The following is a 24,101-nucleotide window of genomic DNA, read 5'->3' on the forward strand; positions in this document are numbered from 1 at the left end:
AAGCCTGCGCGTCCCGAGCCTGTGCTCCGCAATGGGAGAGGCCACAACAGTGAGAGGCCCGCGTACAGAAAAAAAAAAAAAAAAAAGAATTGTGTTGTGTATACTTCTATTTTCTAATATATCTAAAAGGAATACGAAGCATGGGTGAAATTAAAAATCATTTGAAGAGAAAAATACAAAAAAACATCTTTCATCAAAAAAGTTTTCTTCCAAAATTTTATGCTTCAGATCAGTTTCACAGCGCATATTTTTACGTTATTTTTCTTAAGTATTAACTATTTTGTGTTCTACTTTTTCCCATTGGCATTATTTCATATAGATCATTCCATAAATCCAGATAATCTTTATATTTGAAGTTTTAATGGCTATATGATGTTTCATTGTATTACTTTGTCAAGAGTTACTTAGCCATTTCCTAGCTGCTAATGATTTTGGATCCTTCTATTATTATGAAAAGCATAAACATCTTTGCAAAAATCGAGTGTTTCTCTTTATTGAATTCTTTCCCTGGGATTTGCTCCCGGGAGCAGATTTGCCACATGGAAGGATATAATGAATTCTGTGATGCTTGGTACATGTTGTCAGATTTCTTTCCAGAAAAATTATTCCACTATTTCTACAAGCAATGCATGAGTATACTTGAGTCTCCAAAGCACTGTTAACTTCGGTTTAAAAAAAAAAAACCTATTATTAATTTAACATGTAGGAGGTAGTATACTGGACTCTTTTAATTTGCAATTCTTTAATTATTAGGGAAGCTAAATATTTTCCCAAGTGATTGTACACTATTTGTAGTTTCCCTTGTGCAAACCATCTCCTCATATCCTTTAACCATCTGTCCAGTCAGACTTGAGTATTGTCCAAATAGATAATATTAATTTTCCTTAAATTCATAATAGTAAATGTTTGTAGGTTATTACAGTGTTCCCCCTGTTGTTTTCCTATTTATTTATCCAATTTGGGACTGTGATGGTTAATTTTACAGGTCAACTTGACTGGGCCACCAGATACTCAGATAACTGGTTAAACGTTATTTGGATGTATCTGTGAGGGTGTTTCTGCAAGAGAGGAGCATTGGTGGATTCTGTAAAGCTGGTGGTCCTCCCCAGAATGGAAGGGGAAACAACCACTTTGGAAAACATTTTGGTAGTTTTAAAAAGTTACACTTAACCTTATGACCTAGCCATTCCATTTCCAGTTATTTACCCAAGAGAAAGAAATCACATGTCCATATAAATGAGGCAGGCTGGGACCTGGGACCCTTTGCTGTAGTGCTTGCACCTGGACAAACTTTCTCCTCCAGAAACAAAATACAAAGAAACTATAAGGGAGTAAAATTAACTGTGAGTTGGGGCAAATTATGAACAACACATACAAAAAGACCAAAAATACAACTGCCACTTCTGAGGAGCTGGAAGCAAAACCAGGGTCCTGCACAGGCATCCTGCGCACAGCACCACCAAAGGGGTGGCCAGACCACCCAAGCCACCCCTCCAGCCCCTGGACCCGCCACCTACCCTCACCCCATGTAAGGAAATAGCTCGCCCTGCCTCAGGAAGCGAGCAAGGGAACCTGTTACTTGTTTTCGCTCCCTCATGTTGCAGTATGAGTGCCAATAAAGCCTTGCCTGAATTTCTTGTCTGGCCTCTCATCAATTTCTATTGACTAAGGAGTCCAAGAACTCTGGTCGGTAACACACAGATTTGCACAGAAATATTCCCAGCAGGTTTACTTCTAATAAGGAAAAATTGGGAATGATAATGTCTATCAACAGGTGACTAGGTAAACACATTGTTGTATATCTATAAATGGAATAGTACTCAGCACCAACAAGGAATGAACAGTTGTTACATACAAGAACAGGAAGGGCTGTCAAAATAGTTATTCTGAGTGAAAGAAGCCAAACAAAATAAAAAATGGTTCCACTTATGTGCAACTCAAGAAAAAGCAAACTAATCTATAGTTCCATTTAGAAACAATTCTAGAAAATGCAAACAAACTAAAACAGATCAGTGGGGTGGGGGGAGAGCGCGTGGGGAGTAGAGTGGGAATGGGTGCTGTGGGGTGGGACCAGGGGAAGAGCCTGCAAGGGGAGAGGCAGGTTTGGGGGAGCAGCGCAGGGAGGTAAGCGGTACATGGGCCGAGAGGGCCAAAGAAGGCCAAGGGGAGACGGTAGGGGCAGGAGCAAGAAGCGGTTGGGAGAAGGAAAGCGGAAAGGGCAATAGTGGGGTACGGAGCACAGCGCGGTGCGATGCTTGGAGACCGGACAGGATGGGAGGTGGGAGGAGGCGGGGCGGAGCGGAGCATCGAAGACGTGGGCGGGTCCTGCGGGCGTGGGCGGGTCCTGTGGGCGTGGGCGGGCCCTGCGGACGTGGGCGGGTCCTGCGGCCTGGGCCCCAAAGGATCGTGTACAGCGTCATGGCGCGCTTCCTCTGCGCGCTTAGGAGCCTTCCCTTCCGAGAAGTGCCCGGGTGGGCGGTCCGGGGCCGAGCGGACCGGGTCGGCCTCGGCGCGAGTACCGGACCTGAGGACGCAGGTAGGACGCGGGCCTTGCAGGCCCCGCCGCCACTTCCCAGCTTTCGGTTTCCCTTCACTTGCCAGGACTTGGGAGCCCGACAGCTGGTTCTGGACCTGGCGCTTACTTTCTCGGAAAGCTCCTTCGGGACGCCCCTGCCCGCCCACCTCCTTACTTCTGCGACAGCTGGTTGTATATTATTAGGGGCGGGGGGGGGGTCCTGAACCCTATGAGGATTTGTGTAAAGCTACAGATCCTCTCTCCAAACGTGCACACACTTTTTTTTTTTTTGCATAAAATGTTACGCTCTAGAGCCGGGCCTCAAGGTGTTGGGTCAGCAGCCCACCCCGCGCGCTCTCTGCTGCAGTGGCCCCTGCTCTGTTACACTGTCCACCTTCTCCAGTTATGTATGCTGCTTTTCGCGTCTGAGAAGCAGGCGGTTCAGACTTTGCATGCCTGTGGATCTGCTCCCTGACCTGCTCTATTTCTGTGTTTCCAGGACCCAGGGAAACGTGTGGACTAGTACCATACCTCCTTTAACCTGATAACCATCGTTAGTCAATGGCTGTGATACAAACTAGGGAAAAGTGTGTCTATTTTCTACAAAACGCCTTTGGCTGCTCTGTGGGACTGGGGCACGTTTACATTTCATCCTTTAGTACGGAATCACTTGTGGAGACATGCGTTAGCTGGCACTGTATTTCAGGCCTATTTCAGGGGAATCTAGTGCCTCGTGTACATTGGCTTTATGGGCAGATGCCTAGCCATCCAGTCTCTGAATCCATTTGTTATGTGTCCACTGAAGACATTTAAAGCTACATATCTGTGCTGAAAATGTACCCAGTCACTTGGAATGCTTTTTATCCCTTGAAGTTTTCAAAATGCTGTGTTAAATAAATAAAAGCCCTGGCAGTGTGCAGTGGGAGCTGATCCAACATGACTTGGGGCCATGGCCTTCAGAACCTCTTGGTGTCTCTAGTCAGCCAATCTGATTATTTGTTCTGTGCCTACTGTGTGCCAAGCATTGGTTTCCTGAGAACCACAGGTGATGGAAACATCACAGCTGTGGGCTGGAGCTCTTCTCATTCCCGTTTATAGGGTGGTGGTTTCAGCAGAAATTTGTCCCATGTTTGTACTTGGTGCTGTCAAAAACAGCCTAATGAATTGCCCTGTTATCTGAGGTTCTTCAGCAACGTTAAAATTTGGCCAGGGCTTCCCTGGTGGCACAGTGGTTGAGAGTCCGCCTGCCGATGCAGGGGACATGGGTTCGTGCCCTGGTCCGGGAAGATCCCACATGCCGCGGAGCAGCTGGGCCCGTGAGCCATGGCCGCTGAGCCTGCGCGTCCGGAGCCTGTACTCCGCAACGGGAGAGGCCACAACAGTGAGAGGCCCACGTACCGCAAAAAAAAAAAAAAAAAAAATTTGGCCAGACACCAATACAGGAACTGCTAACTTATCAGACACCCCCTCCTGGGAATTCCTTCTAAGGAAATAATTCTAAAGAAGAACAAAGTTATATGTGCACAGATGTCTTTAACAGAACTACTCTTAAGAACTAGAAACTGGCTCTAACCCAAACATCCATCAGTTAAGGAATGCTTAAGTAAACCATGAAAGTTCAATTCAACAACTAGTAGGCAACCACTGAGAATGATGGGCAGGTAATAGTTCTGTGGTTAAGGGGGTTTCAGAGTCGACAGTGTCAATCACTGACCCTGTGTCTTTGGGCACGTCTTGAACTTGGTACGCTGAAGCCTGTTTTTTTCTTCTGTAAGGATAGTGATAATGGTAGGGTTGTTTTACAGAATAAATGAAAAACAAACCTAAAAATGTTTTATCACAGTATTGGTGCTTAGTAGGCATACAGTAAGCATTAGTTATAATTACATAAAAAATGGAAAGGTTGAAAGTGCAGCTGCATTCAACCCTGTGTTGTGGACTTGGGGCCTTGTTTATATATTGGCCTAGTTATCCACGTTGTGGGGAGGACTAGTGAGACATAAGTACAGAGGTTTGCTGATGGGGAAACATTTTATAGGCTATACATTTTATCACTTATAGCCAATTATCACACAAGCATTGTACATGTGCTTTTAGCAGTAAACTTAAAGCCAGCAGTGACACACCTCATAAGTCATTATACTCTGTGATAACTAGGCAATTTTTTCCATCCCAAGCACTGGGGTCAAAAATGTGGTTGGTTGGGCTTCCCTGGTGGCGCAGTGGTTGAGAGTCCGCCTGCTGATGCAGGGGACATGGGTTCGTGCCCCGGTCTGGGAAGATCCCATATGCCGTGGAGCGGCTAGGCCCGTGAGCCGTGGCCGCTGAACCTGCCCGTCTGGAGCCTGTGCTCCGCAACGGGAGAGGCCACAACAGTGAGAGGCCCGCATACCGCAAAAAAAAAAAAAAAAAAAAAAAAAAATGTGGTTGAAAGCAAAACAGTAGCTTTCCACTAGAATTCTTCAAATTTCTTACCCAGTTCAGCAGTATGATCTGAAAGTTATCGTATGTTTTCCATATAATTTAACATACTAAATAATTCTAGTTACTTTAATATTTCTTCTGAGATGTCTAGGGGCCCTTTGGAATACTCGAAGTTAGCTTGAGAAAGAAACTTACTGTTATCAAAAGCACCTCAATATTCCTGAAAAATTTTGTTCTCTTAACAGGGAGAAAGAAAACCTAATTCCAGTTTTGTACCAGCTTACTATTAATAACAAAGTTCATTTACCTAATTAAATCCAATCTAATCTTTTTTTTTTGGCTGCATTGGGTCTTTGTTGCCGTGCATGGGCCTTCTCTAGTTTCATAGAGCGGGGGCTACTCTTTGCTGCGGTGCACGACCTTCTCATTGCAGTGGCTTCTTTTGTTGCAGACCAGGGGCTCTAGGCGCACAGGCTTCAGTAGTTGTGGCACACAGGCTCCAGAGCGCACGCTCAGTAGTTGTGGTGCACAGGCTTAGCTGCTCCGCGGCATGTGGGATCTTCCCGGACCAGGGCTTGAACCGTGTCCCCTGCATTGGCAGATGGATTCTTAACCACTACGCTACCAGGGAAGCCTGCAATCTAATTTTTTTTTTTTTTTTTTTTTTGTGGTACGTGGGCCTCTCACTGTTGTGGCCTCTCCCGTTGCGGAGCACAGGCTCCGGACGTGCAGGCTCAGCAGCCATGGCTCACGGACCTAGCGGCTCCGCAGCATGTGGGATCTTCCCGGACCGGGGCATGAACCCGTGTCCCCTGCATCGGCAAGCGGACTCTCAACCACTGCGCCACCAGGGAAGCCCCCGCAATCTAATCTTAATCACTCCTTCAATGTACAAAATTCTTTTCTCAAAATTCCCTTTTTTCACAAACCTTTTATCACTTTTTGTATCCATATGATTTGTCCCTTTTCTTTGCCCATCCAAAAACAACCAACTGTAGGACAAATTATTATCCTCATTTTTCCTCAACAAATATATCTCCATTCTTTATACTTTCTCTCGCCGACAACACATATCCTACTTGCTTTCCACACTGAAATGCTTCCCTTATCATTTTTAGTAGCTTTAATTACATATTACAATTTTTAACCCTTAAAAGCCTTAACAAAACCAAGAAACAAGTAATTGAACTGTTGTCAATGGCTGTGATACAAACTAGGGAAAAGTGTGTCATTTACTGATTGGCAAACTTAAGAACATACTCCATAACCTCTAAAAACTTACATTTTTCTCATAGCATAATTTCTCTTTAATGTGGTACAAGATGTGTGTTTAATAAACCCAAACATCCTTTGAAGTTTTACTATTTAACCCAAGGCTGAAGTCTCAGGCAAAGTGGGCTGTGTTTGTATTTCAAGGACATGATAAGAGTTAACATCAAGCTTTCTCCTATGCATATTTTGGTTCTCTCAGGGTCAGAATTCTGAAAACAGTATTTTATCAAGCCAGCTTTCTCTAACTGCATATGCAAAAAGAATCGGTTTTGGAATTTCAAAAGAGTTTCATCTTATCCATTCTTTTCCAAAGTATAAAGAATACTGTTGTCATATATTGTTTAAAAAATTATCTTCCAAAAAAAAATTATCTTCCTTTTTCTTTAGTCGTAATCTCATAGCTAAAATTTTTCTAATGAATTGAACCTGACCTTACCATTTTACAAAAGACAGCAAAGATACCAATCACACAAATGAAATACACACTGACATACCAGAAGACACAACTGTCACAATCCTCTAAGACAGTGACCCATGTGGAGTCCCAAACACTTCCCCAACACAAAGGGTCCTCGACAGTAGACACACGTCAGAACCAACTGGCAAAATGCCCAAATGACACACTCAGTGCTCACAAACAGCCCTCAATGTCAGACACGTCAGAACCAATTGGCAAAATACGCAGATAGCACTTCGTGCTCAAAAGAGAAGTTTGCCCGGCTGCACACCCGTGGACTTACTCGGTCATGGAGCTCGTCAGTTTGTCCAGCATGTTTCCGTTCCACCAAGGAAAATCGTACGCTGACAGCCAGTGCCGAGCAGGGGAGAAACAGGGAGGAACCCCCAAACACACGGTTTCGGCAGCTGCTAGGAGCGTCCCCCCAAACCCCCTTCGAGGGCCAGCGAGCCTCGAGCAGCGGCTCCTCACAGCCATCCCGGCGCGTCATCATGGCGGCTCAGCAGGGGAAAACCCCGGGAGCAGATATCGCGAGAGTGCAGCAGCCCTAGGTTGGGAGCCAGAAACTGTAACCGAAAATAGGGTTGGGCTCGCCGCTCTAAAGCCAATAAAGAGGCCAGGTTGGTGGGAAGGAAAGTTTGCTTTATTTCAGAGGCCGGCAGCCTGGCGGGGGAGGGGGCAGAGGCCTGTCCAAAGGCCGACTCCCCCCACTGACAATCAGTGGGCAAGAGCTTTTATACATGCTGGGAGCGGGCGCAGTCAGCTCTGACAGTCATCTTGACGTTGATCATCGGTGGTCTGATCAGCGTCATCTTGATTGTTTTAAGTGCAGTTAATGTTCAGTTCCAGGGTCAATTTGTTCCATTTCTTTAAGGCCAGCTCTCAGAATTGTGACTGCTTATGTCGTGGCTATAGCCTGGTCATCATGTAACTTCTTCCACCTTGCGGGGTTTCAGTATCTGTAAGACAACTCACAGGGTATGGCTCAGAATATTACCTATAGCCCTTGAGGAGGAACTAAAAGTCCTTGACTTTGCTTAATGACTAACCTATTATTATTTGGTCTTGTTGGACTGTTTTCCTTTGTTTCTGCATTTTCTCACTTCTCTGATTAAACTTATTCTTTGGCTAAAGTTTTTCCACAGACAAAAGGCAGCCTGAGGACATGGGGGGCAAGCACCATAGGGTCCTGCTCCGTTTCACTAGGACACTGCATTCTTGTGGTTTCCTTCCCACCTCTCTGCTTGTCCCCATTTCTTCAACGTGTATATTGCGGAGAGCCTCAGAGTCCAGCCCTCAGGCCTCTCTCTCTGTTCTGTCTACACTCACTGACTTGGGGATCTTCCAGTCCAAGATAAATAACATCTAAAGGCTGAGGAGTCACAAAGTTATATTTTCATCCTAGACCTCTCTTGGAACTCTAAATCCATATAGCCAACTGCCTAGTTGACATCTCCACTTGAATATCTGATTGGCATTTTTAAAGTTAACAAATTCAAAACCAAGTTCCCAAACCTACTCCTTCTGTAGTCTTCCCCCATCTTTCAGAGCCCAGAAGCTGTGGAGTATGACCCTTGGCCCTTTGCTTTCTCTTACCTCCACATCTGACCCATCAGCAGATCCCCCGGCTCTACCATCAGACTGTGTCCAGCGTCTCGCTACTTAGCCACTCTCCTGCTGCCACCCTGATCCAGGTTTCCACCTCTCAGCCAGATTAAAGTAGCCTCTGTAATGGTTCCCCTGCTTCAGACTTCACCCTGCTTCAAATATTTTTTTAGTATATCTACCACTGATCCTTTTAAAATATGGTAGATCATGTCATGCCTCAGCTAACCTTCCAATGACTTCCAGACTCACTCAGAACATAAGCCAGTGTCCTTACAATAGCCTTCAGGGCCCTAAATGATCTGGCCCCCATCATCTGTCTGCTGCCACTTCTACTAACCTTCCCTGCTGACTCCACCTCCGTTGCTCTGGCCTCCTTGCTGTTCATCAGATGCGCCAGCCACACCCAGCCTGGTGCTTCTCTTGCCTGCAGTGCGCTTCTTCTAGGTATTCATGTTGTGTGTTTGTTCATTTCTTTCAACTCTTTGCTGAAATGTCGCCTTCTTAATAAGGCCTTCCCTCATTATTTTAAATTGTGTGTGTGCATGCGCACACATAAATACGTACACAAGCATCCTCACACTCTCTAATATCCTTTGTGATTTTTGAAAAAATCATCTAAAGTTTTACATTCTTAGTTACTTTACCTCAACTCCATAAGGGCAGTGACTCTTGTCTGTTTTCTTTACGTCTGTATCCCCAGCATCTAGAATAGTGTCTGGCATATAGTAGGTGCTCTATAAATATGACCAAATGAATGAAGAAATGAATATCAAATGCCAAGGCACTGATAAATAGGGGTACACTGAACAAAGACACAGTTTTTTCAGACTTTCAGCTTCTAGTTGAATGAGACATCCAGACAAATTAACCTGCGATTGTCGTGTCTATCATGGAAGCACTGAGGGCCGTGAGAACCCAGAGGAGGAGCTTGCAACCCAGACTTAGGGGGTCAGGGAATATTTCTTGGAGAAAATAACATGTAAACTGAGACCAGAGATTGGAGACTTCGGTTTCTGTCCTGGCACGTAAGGATCTTAGAAGTCTTCACTCCATCTTAACAACAAGTAAAAAGCTAAACAAACTATGATGTCTTCTGGGGGAACTCAGAGGACCACAGTTGAGAGGGCCTGGAGCATAGTAGAAGGGAGAAGTTGGAAGTGGTAAGCAGGGCCAAACATGAAGAGCCTTGGAAGTCACATCAAGGAGTTTGGAATTTATCTTGAGGGTATTATGTCACGTTGAACAGTTTTGGGCAGTGAGGAAAAAGAAGTGGTTGGAATAGGGGAGAGCATACAAATTAGAAAAAAATCTGTAATATTCTGTGCTGGAGGTAATGGTGGCCTGATCCAAGGCAGTTGCAGAGGGGTGAGAATGAGCAGATCCTAGAGTTATTTAGGAAGTAGAACCAACAGGCTTGGCGCAAGGGCAAGGGAAGAGTCATGGATGGTGGCCTGGCTTTCTGGTTTGCAACATGGAGTTGATGAGCTGGAGCACATGAGAGGAGGACCAGATGTGGGTTGGGGTGGAGGAGATACATGAAATTCTTTTGTTTGGGATGGGCTTAGTGGAGATATCCAGGTGTGGATTGTGTATGGATCCAGTACTCAGCAGAGAGATCTAGGATGGAGGGAAAAAACAGGTTGGGAGTCTCATCATGTAGATGGTACTTTAAGGATAAAATCTCCCAGGGTGGGGGAGGGGGTGTGGAGGAATGATAGAAGAAAGCCTAAGACAGACAGACTCCTCTACAGAACACCAGTATTCAAGGATGGCTAGAGGAAGGGGAGCTGAGAAAGGTTGCTGAGAGGGAGGAACTGGAGAGACGGGAGGATTTGGTGTCATGCAAGCTGAGGGAGTAGACTATACCAGCAAGAGAGAATGTCTAGTGTCACTTCTATGGAGAAGTAGATGGGATGAGGATGAAGTGTTCCTGGGTGTCCCTAAGAAGTCCTGGTGAGCTCTCTGAGAGCAGACTCAGTGCAGCGCGTCCCACCCAGAGGCACATGATGTCAGCTGGCCCCACTGTCAGTGATGCTAACCTTGCTTACTTGGTTGAGGTGGTGATTTCTAGACTTTTCCATTGTAAAGGTACATTTTCTTACTTGTAAAATTGATAATTTGAGGGATCATATTTTGAAAATGTGTAACTATTCCATTCTTCAACAGTCTTTTCACCCAAGGGTTTTAGAATTCCCTGATGATTCTTGCTTGAATCCGTCTATTATTTTAGTGATTGCAAAAATGGTGATTTTAAAAATTTCATCATTCCTTCTCCCTTTGTTACTTGGCATTCTGCATAATAACTCTGAAAGTCACTAAGCAGTAATAATGATCACATGAATACATTTTGCTTTGCTCCCCAGGAGCTGAGTTCCTGAAAAATTTGTGTGTAACTGAGCAATATTTCCATAGGAGTATTTCAGAGGTATATTTCCATTGGAAAAAAGAAATCCCCATGGCCTTATAAAAAGTATTTAAGAAAGGACACCTTCTAATATATTTAACAGATAAAAACCCTTAAATAAAATGTAGACAACCATAGCAGTCAATAATATATAATACTGAAAATACCATATTGTGCAGTGTTACGAACTCGTGATGAAGATACAAGTCTTCTCTTGCTGAAAGATTATTTACGACTTTCTTTTTTGTAACCAAAAATGAAATTCAGCTACGATTTTCTGACATGTTTGTTATGTGGGTGGTGACATCACAGGTAGTTAACATTCCATCTTCAGTGCTGTGGTCAAGTTACTAACCCTTTGGGCCTTATTTTCTCCTTTGTAAGTTGAGGTGTAAGCAGATGATAAGGTCCTCTCATATTCTTAACGTTGGATGATTAAAACGTTTGGATGATTAAAACGTTTATTTATTATAATATACATTAGGCTTCCTACTTCTCTTTGGCTAAAGTTATTATGTTTACACTCACTGGAAAAAAAAGTTGTAAAAAAGAAGCTGAAGGGAGCAGAAGAAAGGAAGACAAAAGTGGAAAAAAACCATGAAGCATGATAATAGATTATGGTAGGTCTCAGTTTCCCGTTCAGGAGTATGTGCTATAGGAGTCTCTTATTTTTTCCACACAAAAGAATTTTTAATAAGACCTCCCTTGACAAACAAAATCAGAGATATCTTTATAAACCAGCAAGGAGGAGGGGTTTAATAACCCACTGGCTCCACGATGTTTTCTCTCCAATCACTCAGCTACTCCCAGCTGTATCCTGACAGGAAACACTCCTTTGAACGTAGTAATAGAAGAAAGATGAATTTCTACCCTTAGTAACCCAAGGAGAATTTATTCTAACTTATTTCGTATTTCAGGTGCCTCTTATCTTCTGTGCCCCAGCAGGACTGGAAAACTGGCTCTCTACTTATTACTCATTTCTTATTAAACTAATGAGTCAATTACAGTATTTTGTACCTGAGATTTCTGGTCTCTGTGAAGAACGAAGGGGTGGAAGGGATGAGGGGAAGGGATGAGGGGAAGGGATGGCGTGTTTTGCTGGGAGATGGTGCACTTTAGTAGAGAGGCTAGGGAAAAGGTCATTGTGCCTTACTGGTTTTTTTCCAAGCAAAATATATTTTAATAATATAGAAAATATAAAAGTCCTTAACTTGATCACAGACATCATTTGAAAGTCAGTAGCACCCATCTTATAATTTGCAATTTGTCGACCATTGCTATTAAAGTAAATAAATTCTTATACAGTAGTTATTTTGAGATCCCGAACAATGCAATGAAATACGAAAAACAATTAAAAATATAAATATTTGTAGTAAAGGCATGACTCTAATTCTTTGGGTAAATAACTAAATTTTCTTAGACAAATCCAAGGAAGTCAACCTCAGCATTCTGGGCCTTGCTGTTTTAATTTTTTTTAATCCCTATTTAACGACACAGGGTCCCTTACAAAGTGGAAGCCAGTTCTCTCCAAGAGTGAGTGGCAGAAGAAGCTGAGTCCAGAGCAGTTCCATGTCACGAGAGAAAAAGGGACGGAACCGGTAAGCTACACGGACTGACAGTTTCTGAGTAGATGTGTTGGGGGCAGGGCAGGACAGGTTGGAATCTATCTTGCTACAAAACCTAACTCATCATCTGCTCTGCAAATCTGGTGCCTTTCATTGCTCTCCTTCTTCGGCCATGAATATCTATCCAGTTGTGCAAACCAGAATCCTTCCTCTGGACACACTGCCCTCCGTCGTCGCCTCGCCCACCCATTCTGCCTCCTAAAGAACCTTCCCATCCTCGGCTTCCCTCCGCTGCTCTCACCTGCAGGCTGGTCCAGGCTCCCCGCAGCCCTGGCTTGCGTGCATTTGCCTCCAGCTGCTCTCCTCACAGCTGCCCTCCTCACAGCTGCCATTCTCTTTTGGAAACAGATCTGACCACATCACCCCTGCTCGAAATTCTTCAGTGGCTTCCCACTGCTTTCAAAGTAAAGAGAAAAGTTGAAAAGTGGCTAATGTGGCCCTAAAGGCTCTGGCCCCTACCTCCACCCCCTGTCCTCAGATCTGGCCACATTTCCCCCTGGTCGCTGCACTCCGGCCACACTATCCTCTTTCAGCTCTCAGACCCTGGGCTTCCCCTCCATTCGGGCCTTTACACCCTGTGTCCTCCCCCACCACCAACACCCGGACCCATTCACACGTACCTTTCAGCTCTCAGCCCCACTCTCACTGCCACAGGGAAGCCTTTCCTCAGCCCCGATGGGTTTGCTTTTACCAGTACTTTCTCTTCTTAGCACTTGCCATCCTTGGTATATACCCCAGCACATAGCGTGGTGCCTGCAGATAACAGGCGCTCAAAAAATAAACCGTGGTGACTGTCACATGACTGCAGGCCATGAGAAGGACACATTATTGAAGCCGCCTTCAGTAATCTCAGCTTTCTTTCATTTCCTGAGAGAACAGCCCTCAGTGGTTCCTCATTATAGTAGGTACCGTGTTTACTGTGCTGCATTTCCCAACAAGTAGTCTGTCTTAGTCCCAAATATGACCACTGGAATATAGTTATTGAACCAGGTTATTAGATATTTTCATTGGTGAAGCAGACCCCACGGAGTGGACCACAGTGCAGCGGTTTCAAAAGCTGTAGAATATTTATATCTTTGAATTTAGCAGTCCCTGCAAAATTCAGGTAAGCTGTCCGTCCATGTGCTATGACCGTGTAACCGTGGTCTCACCCTCAACTTCGCCACCGATGCTAAAGCCGTTAGACAGGCCAGCAGATCCCAATAGATTCTGGTGAAATACTGGTATTTTTGAAAACTTCCTGTGGGTGGGATTTTAATAAAGGCTTCACTGGGAAAGAGACTACATTAGCCATAGTGCAGATAGCACAGGGGAGCCACACGTGAGTCCCTGTGCAGTTGTGTGCATTCCCATAGCATTGTAAGCCGGCCCTATTCTGAGGGACAGAGCCACGCAGGGTGTGGAGCTGGAGACGGCAGCCTGGAGATGAGCTGCCAGATGTTTAGGAGAATAAATATGTGGGATTTTCAAACGAATGGTATAATATACTCTGTGCATTTGGCCGTTTGACAAAATGAGCATCATCTGTTATTTTAAGTAATGTTATAAATCCCTTTCAGTTGATCCATTTCCACAGTTAACTTTTTAGAACGCTGCAGAACTATAAGCCTTAGTTAGCTCCATGAGGGTAAGGAAAGAGAAGTAAAACACCTCAGCTTTCTATTTGGTGACTCAAAATTAAAATTCAGTTGCACATGCTTTTTATTGGACAGCAGTAATTTGCTAGCACTCTGCTAGGTACGACGAAGGGGTTTACAGACTTTGCATGGTTTGAAAACCCAGGGGAAGGTGTATCTTGAAAGTGTATCTTGAAAGTAAATGGTTTGAAAACCCAGGGGAAGGTGTATCTTGAAAGTCATTACGTCTCTGACTCTGACAGTCACGCATTTCAGTTCTCTCTTCTAAATAATTCTTGAATCTATTCTAGTCTTTTTATTTCCACTGCTCCTGCCACAGTTAAATCTAGGCTTGAACTGGTGGCCGTTTGACTGTCCTTTGCCTCCAGTGTCTTCCTGCCCCAATTCCAATCCATTCTTCATGTGCATGTCAAGTACTCCTTCTGTTGCTAAAAAACAGCTCTGATCGTGTGCACACCCACTTTAAAAGTTTCCAACGGCTTTCCATTTTCAGTGGGATGGCACGAAAACTCTTTAGCGTGGTCTGACAGAGCCACTATGATCTGGCCCTCCCCACCTTTGCAGCAACCTCTTCTCCCTTCTCCACCTTGCCCTGTTCTGTCACGTGGGCCCAGCCCAGGCTGCTTGTCTGTCTGAAATACTCTTCCATTTCTTCATCTGATTAACTCTTACTCATCCTTCCGAACTCAGTTTAGTGTCTTGGCATTTCCTGTAATAAACACCAATCAGCCATGCAATGAAAAATAATGATGATAGAAGATTAAAGAAAAAGAAAACCCTGATCTCAGACATCTCAGACGTTACCTGGTGCAGAAAGCCTTGGTGAAAACTCCCCTAGTAGTAAAGGGCCTAGTGCTATCCTCACTCCCTACTAACCTCTCCATCAGAGCTCCTGTCATGTGGTGTGACAGCTGCCAGCTCACGTGTCTCTTCCCAATTTGGTAGCAGATTCCAAGTGCAGGAACTGTGGGTTGGTTTGGTTTCATTTTGTTTTTCCATCTCTGCAGCCTTAGTACCCAGTCCAGCACTGGATACATACTAGGTTTTCAAGTAAATACTGGAATGAACAAGCGAGAAGCCCTAAATAAGTGATAGGCCTTGTATAAAACTGGGGAGGAAGGGTGAGAGGGCAGACAGAGGAAATCAGGTAAGGAGGCGGAGGAGAGATGTCATTTCATAAAATACATCAGCTAAGGATTCTTTTATGTTTGATTTTTTTTCTTTAACTTACTGTGCTATCAGTTCCCTGTCACTTCCTCTGCCCAACTGTCCCTGCAATGACAGAATTATATTTTGAATATTATCAGGCTGTCCCGATCGCATGAGTAGGCTTCTCTAGATCACCTTCAGGTCTGGGTAGCCCTTTGGCATGTGTGCCTCATCAGCCCAGGTGGGGGGGATGCGAAACTTCCTTTTCATTCCAGATGCCCATTCATGCCAGCGTTGGGTACAGGCCTTCGAGGGGACGGGCCAGAAAAAGACCAGCTCACCACCGTTCGGATGTCTGCAGCCAAGTTCAGGGTTTTTAAAGAGGGAAAACATCCAAGTGTGCTGAGATGGTGGGCTCAGTAGGTTAATTTGAAATTGTCCATTATGCAGCTGCCTGAAAATGTGCTGTTAATCCTACCACGAGGAGTGTGAATGTTTGACCTGTGGACTTGTCGAGGTAGGACGTCTCGAGAGGACCAAGGGGGCTGCTCGTTTCCTGAGTCAGCGCTGGGACTCAGTGACCCACCCTGTGCCTCAGCTTCTCTCCATAAAATGGGACAGTGCCTGCCACTAGCCACTGCTTGTAGATTTTCACACTAGGCTTGTTCAAGAGTTTCTTTTTTTTTTTTTCTTTTGCGGTACGTGGGCCTCTCACTGTTGTGGCCTCTCCCATTACGGAGCACAGGCTCCGGACGCGCGGGCTCAGCGGCCATGGCTCACGGGCCCAGCCGCTCTGCGGCATGTGGGAATCTTCCCGGACCAGGGCACGAACCCCTGTCCCCTGCATCGGCAGGCGGACTCTCAACCACTGCGCCACCACGGAAGCCCAAGAGTTTCTTTTTTTTAACATTCCTTTGACAGGAGATGACGAAAGGAACTGGGCAAAAATAGTCTTTTTTTTTTTTTTTCAAACAATGAGATCAGTTTACAAAATAACATTAAAAAAAATTAGTCTTGGCTCATTCATTGCCTCAAGTCTCCTTGTGTTCCTCTCGGAACCTGCAAACTCCTAAGCCACAATTAACGTGGTAATTTCATCTAAGTAGTAACTTAGGCCCTGGGAGAATCTAGCTCATTATTTAGCATTTATTAAGTATGCAGTGTCCTAAACACCACGTGAAGCATATTAAAGGCACAAGCTAATCTCACTGAGCTTTGCTTTTTATATACCTATATCCTGTCTTTAATTGGAGATTTCAAAGTGTTTTAGACAGTGGACTAGATTCCTGTTGTATTAATAACTCTTTTGAAATGGTGACCAAGATCTTACACAATCCAGAGGTGCGGTTCTCTTGCTTTTTCACAGGCTTTGATGTTCTTGGGTGAAACATGCTATGTAAATACAAAGCATTATTAATGTCATAATTTGAATATTTGGCACAATAAAGCCCGGTCGTAAACAAGCCTGTAGGCTTCTTCACTGGGCGTGTTGTAATTTTCTCTCCAGTGATATTTGCACTTTGTAAGATTAGTACAAAAATTCCTTTATTGGGAGACTTAATCTTGGATTTGGATTTGCTGTATTGTGTCCTGCTGGCGTTATGAGAAACCTGAAGGTGATGTATCTCATTTACTTTCAGCCTTTCAGTGGGATCTACCTGAACAACAAGGAATCAGGAATGTATCACTGTGTGTGCTGTGACAGCCCGCTTTTCAGGTGAGATAAAGATCAAAAGGTACCGAAGGAGAGTAAGCCTCTAAATTCATACAGCTCTGCCTTCTGGGGCCATGATGTTTTTAATTGCCCTTCTCATTTGGCCTGGTTGCTATAAGGAGGGCTGTTCATTTAAGATTCTTGCCTATCTTGATTATTTCTAGTGTTTAGAGCATTAACTTCTTAGCCTATATTCTTTCTTTCTGTATCCCCAAGAAAGAGCTAAAAACAAAACAAACTTGGTGGGCACCTTACGATAAAGCTATTAGAGTTTTTTTCCTGGGAAAGTATTTAAATAAATCTAAACCATAATGGTATTTGCTTGGCCATGTGATTAAAACTGTATCTCTCCCAGGGAGAAATGGGTTTATAATTTAATTTAGGAAATGTAGAATTTTATGAGGATAGATTCCCCACAGTGCTTGACGGTAGTGAATACCATGCTCTCTTCTATGTAGCTAAAAGTAAATTTAATTGTCCCTTGATTTCAAAGCCTCTTTTAAGTCGATCAGGATCTGAAATCTCTCAACAAAGGCTTTTTTGTTTAGACATGCAGGAAACAGTCTAAAAAAAGTAGATTCGATGAAGAAGAAAGGAACACATCTTTGAAGTCCTGTTTTTCAGAACTTCAAAGATGTTTTCCTTTCTTTTGCATCAACCCTAAATTGGTTTAGACTAAAATATAAATCAAGCCAGCTCTGTGAATCTTCCATTAGGCAGTGCTTCATTATGTGCCTTGGGCTTTGAGCAGACCTGGGCTTTCCTAGGCTGCTAATGTGGGCTGAATTTGGAAAGCCAGACCCCGCCTGCAAGGATGAGGAACAATTAGGATCGATTTTCCTTCACACTTACGGAAGGGCAGACCTTTGTCCGGATTCATTCACTCTGTCGGTGGCTGGTGAGGAGATAGAGATGGCAGTCAGGGGAATTCCCTGGCAGTCCAGTGGTTAGGACTCCTTGCTCTCACTGCCAAGGGCCCGGGTTCAATCCCTGGTCGGGGAGCTAAGATCCCACAAGCCTTGCGGCACGGCAAATAAATAAATAAATAAATAATAAAATAAATCTTTAAAAAAAAAAGAAAGATGGCAGTCAGGCTGAGATGGCCTGGGGGAAGCTAGGAACAGTAAAATGGATGCATATTTCTGAACCATTAGTTATTCTTTGACCTTTGGTTCTATTAAAAGGGAGAAGTGGGACCTTGAGATGGCCACTCTGCTTTTAGCCAAAGAACCGTGTTGTAAAAGTATAAAGCACGGCCTTGTGACTATGTAGTAAACAGCCAGATGTTCTGTTTCCATCTTTTGACTGTGAAGGCAAAAGATGTGAGGTCATCTTTCAAGAGCATGTTCCTTCCTACATCTGAGTCTTTGTTTTCAACTTCATTCATTCAACTTCACAGGCTCCGGACGCACAGACTCAGCAGCCATGGCTCACGGGCCCAGCCGCTCCGCGGCATGTGGGATCTTCCCAGACCGGGGCACGAACCCGCGTCCCCTGCATCGGCAGGCGGACTCTCAACCACTGCGCCACCAGGGAAGCCCTCCATTTTCATTTCTTTAAGGACTTTTGAGTTTGTTCCATTTTTTTCCTCCCACTGCTGCTGCTGCTGCAGCTGAGACTGAGAAAAATAAGAATATATTCATAAGAATCTTTTATGTTCCAGAACGTACTCTTCTTAAAGATGCATTTATTTATAGGAGAGACAGTGTAGTACAGTGGTTAAGTCTGTAGATGTACATCCTGGCTTCACTGCTGTGTGACCTCAGGCAAGTTTCTTAACCTCTCTGTGCCTCAGTTTCCCCACCTGTAACATGAGCATGCTAGTAGTACTGAATTCATAAAGTTGTTGGGAGGATTAACTGAGTTATGAGTTAATACATGTGAAAGCACCAGAGCAATGCCTCACACATGCCAAGCACTGGATACATGTTAGCAATGAGACATTCTTAGAGACAGATCCTTCTTAGGGCCATATACATGAATGTGTCTCTGATAATGAGGAACTCTTGAGAATTTTTTCTAATTAATGAGAATCTATAAATGAAGACTATATTCCTGACAGCGCTTCCCATTCAGGAGGGTGGATAGCTGTAGGGATTCTTGTTTGACCTCTCATTTTCCCTCTCTCTCTGTCCCCAGTCTCCAGCCTCAGTAATAGACAGCAGGAGTAGAAAAGAAAGAAACATTCCTTCAAATGCTTGTACAGAGTCAAAACCAGGTGAAAAGTCAACCAAAACTAAACAGTTAAGGAATCAAGTGGATGAGGGATCACTGTCTCCTGGCTGCTGGGCTCCTTGCTGCCTGCACACTTCCCTTCAGGCCAAACCAGTATAGTGCACATTCTGGGGGAGATAACTCAGAGACATTTAGTCCAGGGTTTCCAAGTCAAGAGCGCTCTAGGGATTTTATCACTCCCCTGGGGACTCCAGGCTGTTGCTTCCTTAACCTTGGAATTTTGTGACTTTGCCCCTCCCCTGCTTCCTCTATTCCCCTCCGTTCTCCTCCCCCTGCCCCCCCCAACACTGATTCTGAAAGTGTTTATTAAAATCTACTGTGAGATCACATGTTTCATGGTCATAAATCTCAGAATAGAAGGAAACTGAGAGCCTGATGTTAGTTCCCTTTTTACAGAATATCCTGACATCCTAGGTGTTAATAGGAACTTAGTAACATTGTTAACCTTTTGTGATCTCCCATTCCTTCAAAGGAATGGAAATTCTCCTACCAGGAGGGTTGTCAGTTATCACCAAGTGCCTCTGCTGCTGTTTGGGGGGCTGTGGAATTTCCAGAAACTAAGATAAAAACAAAGCAAATAAACATATAACAAAACTAAACAAAAGAAGCACCTCTAAGAGTACATGACTAAAGATGGTCCAGAATGGTTTTAGCTTCTCAAGGCAGGGCCTTACAATCTGCTAATCATTTAAATATGTATGTTGGAATTTCTAATTCACCTTAATATTTAAGTTTTCACTCTTAAATGATACATGATGGGCCTCTCATATTACCTGGTAAAATCTCCCGATTCTGTTAATTGCATCAATAAAACTTTTATTGTTTCCCATCAAATGTTTTAAATGACTTTTTATTAGTCTTAGATTCATTCATTAAAAGAAGTATTATATTCATAATTCTCCATCAAAATTCCTTTAATGATCACTAGTTTATATATAATGTTCAGTGTGGAAAAGCTATGATTAAAAGATACTTAAAGTGTTTTTCCCTGGACCAAAGTAGCTCGGATGAATATTTTTGAACCCTTGGAAAACAAAAAGGGTTGCAGAGAACCCAATCTGAATGTGCAGACACTTCTCATTGGACCCACAGCTGCTCAAATTTCATGGATACCTGTTACTACTACTAATAATGGTATTTAAAAAATAATAGCTACTGACTTAAGTACCACGTGTCTGACACTATGCTAAAAACAGTAAAGTAGAAAGCATCTCAGTTAATCCTCTCAGTAACCCCATGAAATAACAATGCCATTATGATTCTGAAGATCAGGACACAGGCTTTACAAGATTAAATAACTTGCCAAGGTTGCATGGACATAACAGACAGAGCCTGGCTTCACACCCGAGTCTCTCAGAAGTCAACCTCAGAGCTATACCTGAGTTCCTGGGATCTCTTCAGGGCTCTTCTAGGTGCTCCCTTTTGCAACTGCGTATCCGCGAGACCACATCCTCTTCCTACACTTCAGTCGAAACAGCACTGCAGCAGACTGAATGCACGAGCACATATAGTCAATTGTCATTTTTTTTAAGCTAGACATTAAAGAGATTTACAAAGTTATAAAACAGTGCAACTCTTCCCACTAAATGTTTGTTTCAGTTTCGAAAATAGAATTATTGTTGTAAAAATAGGTTATGTTAGCATGTAATGAATTTATTATTTTTAAAAATAATTTAATGCATATATTTTTTTTAATTCTCACTTACAATTTCTAATTTGTTAAGTATCGATAGACAAAACTCATGTAAACAAAAGTTCTCAGAGATCCTCAGTAATTTTGTAGTACAGAGGGGTCCCAAGACCAGAACGTTTGAGTCTCTGTCTTGCACTAGACTCTTTCTGCTGGGGTTCGTGCTCTAAACTGAGCTTCCTTCTGTGCTCCTAGTCTAGGGATTTGATTATTTGCCACTTTTCCCCCCTCTTTACTCAGTTTTTGGTGTTTTGAGGGTTTTTTTGAAGAATTTACAATTCATTTCTTGTCTCTCCTCCTCAGATAGAGAGAGCCATTTCCCTGCCCTTTAAAATGTTTTCCTAGTGTGATTTAAGGAGTCGTCTTTCAAAGCACTTAGAGTGAGTCTCTGATGAGTAGATTTGCCTGTTGCCCTCCTCCTCTTGCCGGCTCCTCTGCCACCACCATCACCCGCCCCCAGCATCATTCGTCCCTGTGGCGCTTCCCCGGGAAGGTCACTGCACTGCGGTGATGACTCTGGGTGCCCAGGCTTATCTATCACCACTTGCCCCACAGCACAGCTCCTTAAACCCTCAGAGCATCTCTATAACATAGATACGATTATCCGCATGTTTCAGATGAGAAAACTGAGGCTTGGAGAGAATAAGCAGCCTGTCCAATTTCACCGGCTAAGAAGTGACAGAGGCAGCTCCTGAACCCCTGAAGGCAGTCAGGCTTTGAATTTCGATAACCCGAAGTTCCGGTGGCTGAAGACGGCTGTTTCATCAGTTCTCACGCTTCTCTGATACACTAAACTCACAATGCCCTCCTGTGACCACTATTATTTCATTCCGATTTCCCCCTTTCCTACGTTTAGAACACAGGGATTTGATCTGTTTCCTAACGTGCAGCAGTTCACAAAGCTCCTCATGTTTTTAGTCCTTGAGAGGGATGCCTTCGACATCAAAGGAACAAGAAATCTTTGACCTGATGAGACGGCGTCCTTAATAGTGGAGATGCAGTGGGCAGATTCCTGTGGAACCAGTGGTTCACAGAACTGGCCTTGGGGTCTGGCAGAGGAGAAGGGAATCGAATCGTGCTTGGAAGAAAAATGATTCGGGGCATAAAATGCTCTTTGTATGGTAATAGCAGCCTTCACAGCTGTAATGTCATAATGTCTAACACAGCTCTGAGAAAAAGTACTGCTCGGGCACTGGATGGCCTTCGTTTTCTGAGGCTCACGGGACGTCTGGCTCTGATGAGAGTAACACAGGGATCCTGCGACGTGTGGACACCTCGTTGGGACCAGCTCGCACAGAGGTCATCTGCAAGCAGGTGGGTGTCTTTGTTTTCTCTGATTGGCTTTCCCCAATGCCGCCCCAAATGCCACAGAGAGCTCGCTTGTCCTTGCATATCTGGTGTTATGGCCGGGAGCACTTTTGTCACGGAAGCACCTTGGGTTTCTCCCGTGCTGCTGGTCCCTATCTCCCATCACTCTGGGCACTGCAGACCCTAGAAGGAGCCTTTCCTGGTTCAAGCCTTGCAGAGATGGGAGCAGAGCAAGGATCTGAAAGAGAGAGCTGGCCCTTTACATTCTGTTGCACAGAGACAATCAGCAGGAAGGCCAAGCATAGCTGGCGTCCCTATGCCCCCTCTCACTCTGCAGCGTGTCAGCAACTGGCGGAGCAGCGCTGCAGGTGACACCAGCGCGTTATTTCTCCTGTGAGCTTGGTAGGAGACAGTGGCTTAAATCCAGACAGCATATTCACTTTGATATCCTTGGGTGCTCAAATGTTCTGGTTTTGTAAGCAGATAAATGTAGCTTAGTCTTGTCTTCAATAAAAAACAATAATAATACACTGGCTACAAGATTACCGAGTACTCACCCAGGAACTGTTAGTGCTTTAAATGTTTCGTATCAATGAATCATCACAACATCTCTATTACGTAGGTATAATTATCATCCCCATTTTATAGATGAGTAAATCAAGGCCAAAGTTAAATCACTTGCTCACATTCTCACTGATAAAGGAGAGAGATATTCACCACTACTGTGCTCTGCATCCTTTCATTTCTTAATCAAATTCTGGTATAATCGACTCTTTCCCCACACCAGTGTCAAAAACTCGAGTGGGGCAGCCATGTGGGATTCATGTGTCTGGTTTTACATAAAAAGCCTTGTCCCAGTTGAGGAATGACAGAGGCTTCTCTCCTTGCAGTGCGAAGCTCACCTTGGCCATGTGTTTCCTGATGGACCTGGGCCTACTGGTCAGAGGTTTTGCATCAACAGTGTGGCACTCAAGTTCAAACCAAGCAAGCACTGACTACCTCCAAGAGTCCCCTTCCCTCGCCACTCCCTCATTTCCAAACTCAATTTTCATAATTTATGTGAGTAGCTAGTTTTATTACCTACTAAACCAGGCTAAGTTTGCTGCTATCACCAAGCAAGTCACACCTTCTCTAACTTACTACCTGGAGTCAGCCAACCCTGGCTCTGGCTTTGATTGGAATTTCACAAAATGACAGAGGGGCAACCATTTCCATTAAATCGACTTCGGTGGGCTTTGCTTGGACCAGAGGGCATGACTCTTTGGGGACATTTGGAGGCTGATGGACAAACCAAAGAATTCCTACAAAACCACCCTGAACGTTCCATTGCAGTTAAGTTCTTCATGGACATATATAGGTGAGAGATCAAGTGAAAAGAGGAAAGAAAATATGGGGTTAGACTAATTCACAGTCCCAGCATGGAAGGAAGCAACGAGGAGGAGGGTTGTGGATGAGCTGTGCTTTGGGGGATCCACGGGACGCACGGTATTTTTTTCAAAACTTTAGACTGTCTTGAACTTTCCAGTTCCAGCTTCTCTACGGGCAACTTAAGTTTCGATGGGAGTTTGCTAGATTTCAGTGATGATGAATACAAGTGGCTACAAAATTAAACTTTAATTTAGTTCAAATAAAATATTTACTAAAATCTGTTTGCTTTTTGTCTAAGTCTGTGAATTTGCTCTTTTATAAAAATGACTAAATCAAATGCCAAAAAATAATTAGGTCATGGGGTAGTAGGTGTTTGGTTACACCAATGCTGATAGCAACTCAAGTGTTTTTTTTACACGTTGAGAGTCTTGAATAATTTGTTACTGAAAGTGTTTAAATCATTTTCTTTGAAACTTTATGGACAGAAAGGAGACTTAAGTATTCTATTTTTATTACTGAGTTATGCATTATGAACTCTTCTTCTAGTGCTTACCCTGGAAATCACAACATCCATCCTTAATTTATTACAGTCATACTAAAATTATTAATTTTTTCTACTTTTCCAAGAATGTTAACCTTAGAACACTTTAACTTCATTAACATTCTCCCATATTTTGTGTTACTATTGTCATGTA

The 24,101-nt window shown here is 43.8% G+C and overlaps 1 protein-coding gene across 2 annotated transcripts; it reads left to right on the forward strand.

Moving 5' to 3' along the window:
• Positions 1-2,369: 2,369 nt before the first annotated feature.
• MSRB2 (methionine sulfoxide reductase B2) lies at positions 2,370-23,687 on the forward strand. 2 transcript variants are annotated; one of them, XM_060161655.1, is made up of 5 exons: positions 2,370-2,536; positions 12,178-12,278; positions 16,732-16,808; positions 21,897-22,044; positions 22,929-23,687. In XM_060161655.1, exons 1-5 carry the CDS (start codon positions 2,419-2,421, stop codon positions 23,031-23,033), a joined length of 549 nt encoding a protein of 182 aa, XP_060017638.1. In that variant the 5' UTR covers positions 2,370-2,418; the 3' UTR covers positions 23,034-23,687. The 2 variants fall into 2 exon arrangements, with proteins under 2 accessions (XP_060017638.1, XP_060017628.1); XM_060161645.1 differs by lacking the exon at positions 2,370-2,536 and adding an exon at positions 6,179-7,288.
• Positions 23,688-24,101: the final 414 nt, after the last annotated feature.

This window comes from Lagenorhynchus albirostris, chromosome 1 (genome assembly GCF_949774975.1).
Source record: "Lagenorhynchus albirostris chromosome 1, mLagAlb1.1, whole genome shotgun sequence".
Taxonomy (NCBI): Eukaryota; Metazoa; Chordata; class Mammalia; order Artiodactyla; family Delphinidae; genus Lagenorhynchus; species Lagenorhynchus albirostris.

What these genes read in the sequence shown, in the direction of transcription:
- MSRB2 (XM_060161645.1), top strand. Translation starts at nt 6,958, where the DNA reads ATGGAGCTCGTCAGTTTGTCCAGCATGTTTCCGTTCCACCAAGGAAAA. An exon ending in AAAGCCAATAAAGAGGCCAG is followed by an intron (nt 7,289 to 12,177) that starts GTTGGTGGGAAG and finishes TTAACGACACAG; the next exon opens with GGTCCCTTACAAAGTGGAAG. An exon ending in CAGAGGTCATCTGCAAGCAG is followed by an intron (nt 22,045 to 22,928) that starts GTGGGTGTCTTT and finishes CTCTCCTTGCAG; the next exon opens with TGCGAAGCTCACCTTGGCCA.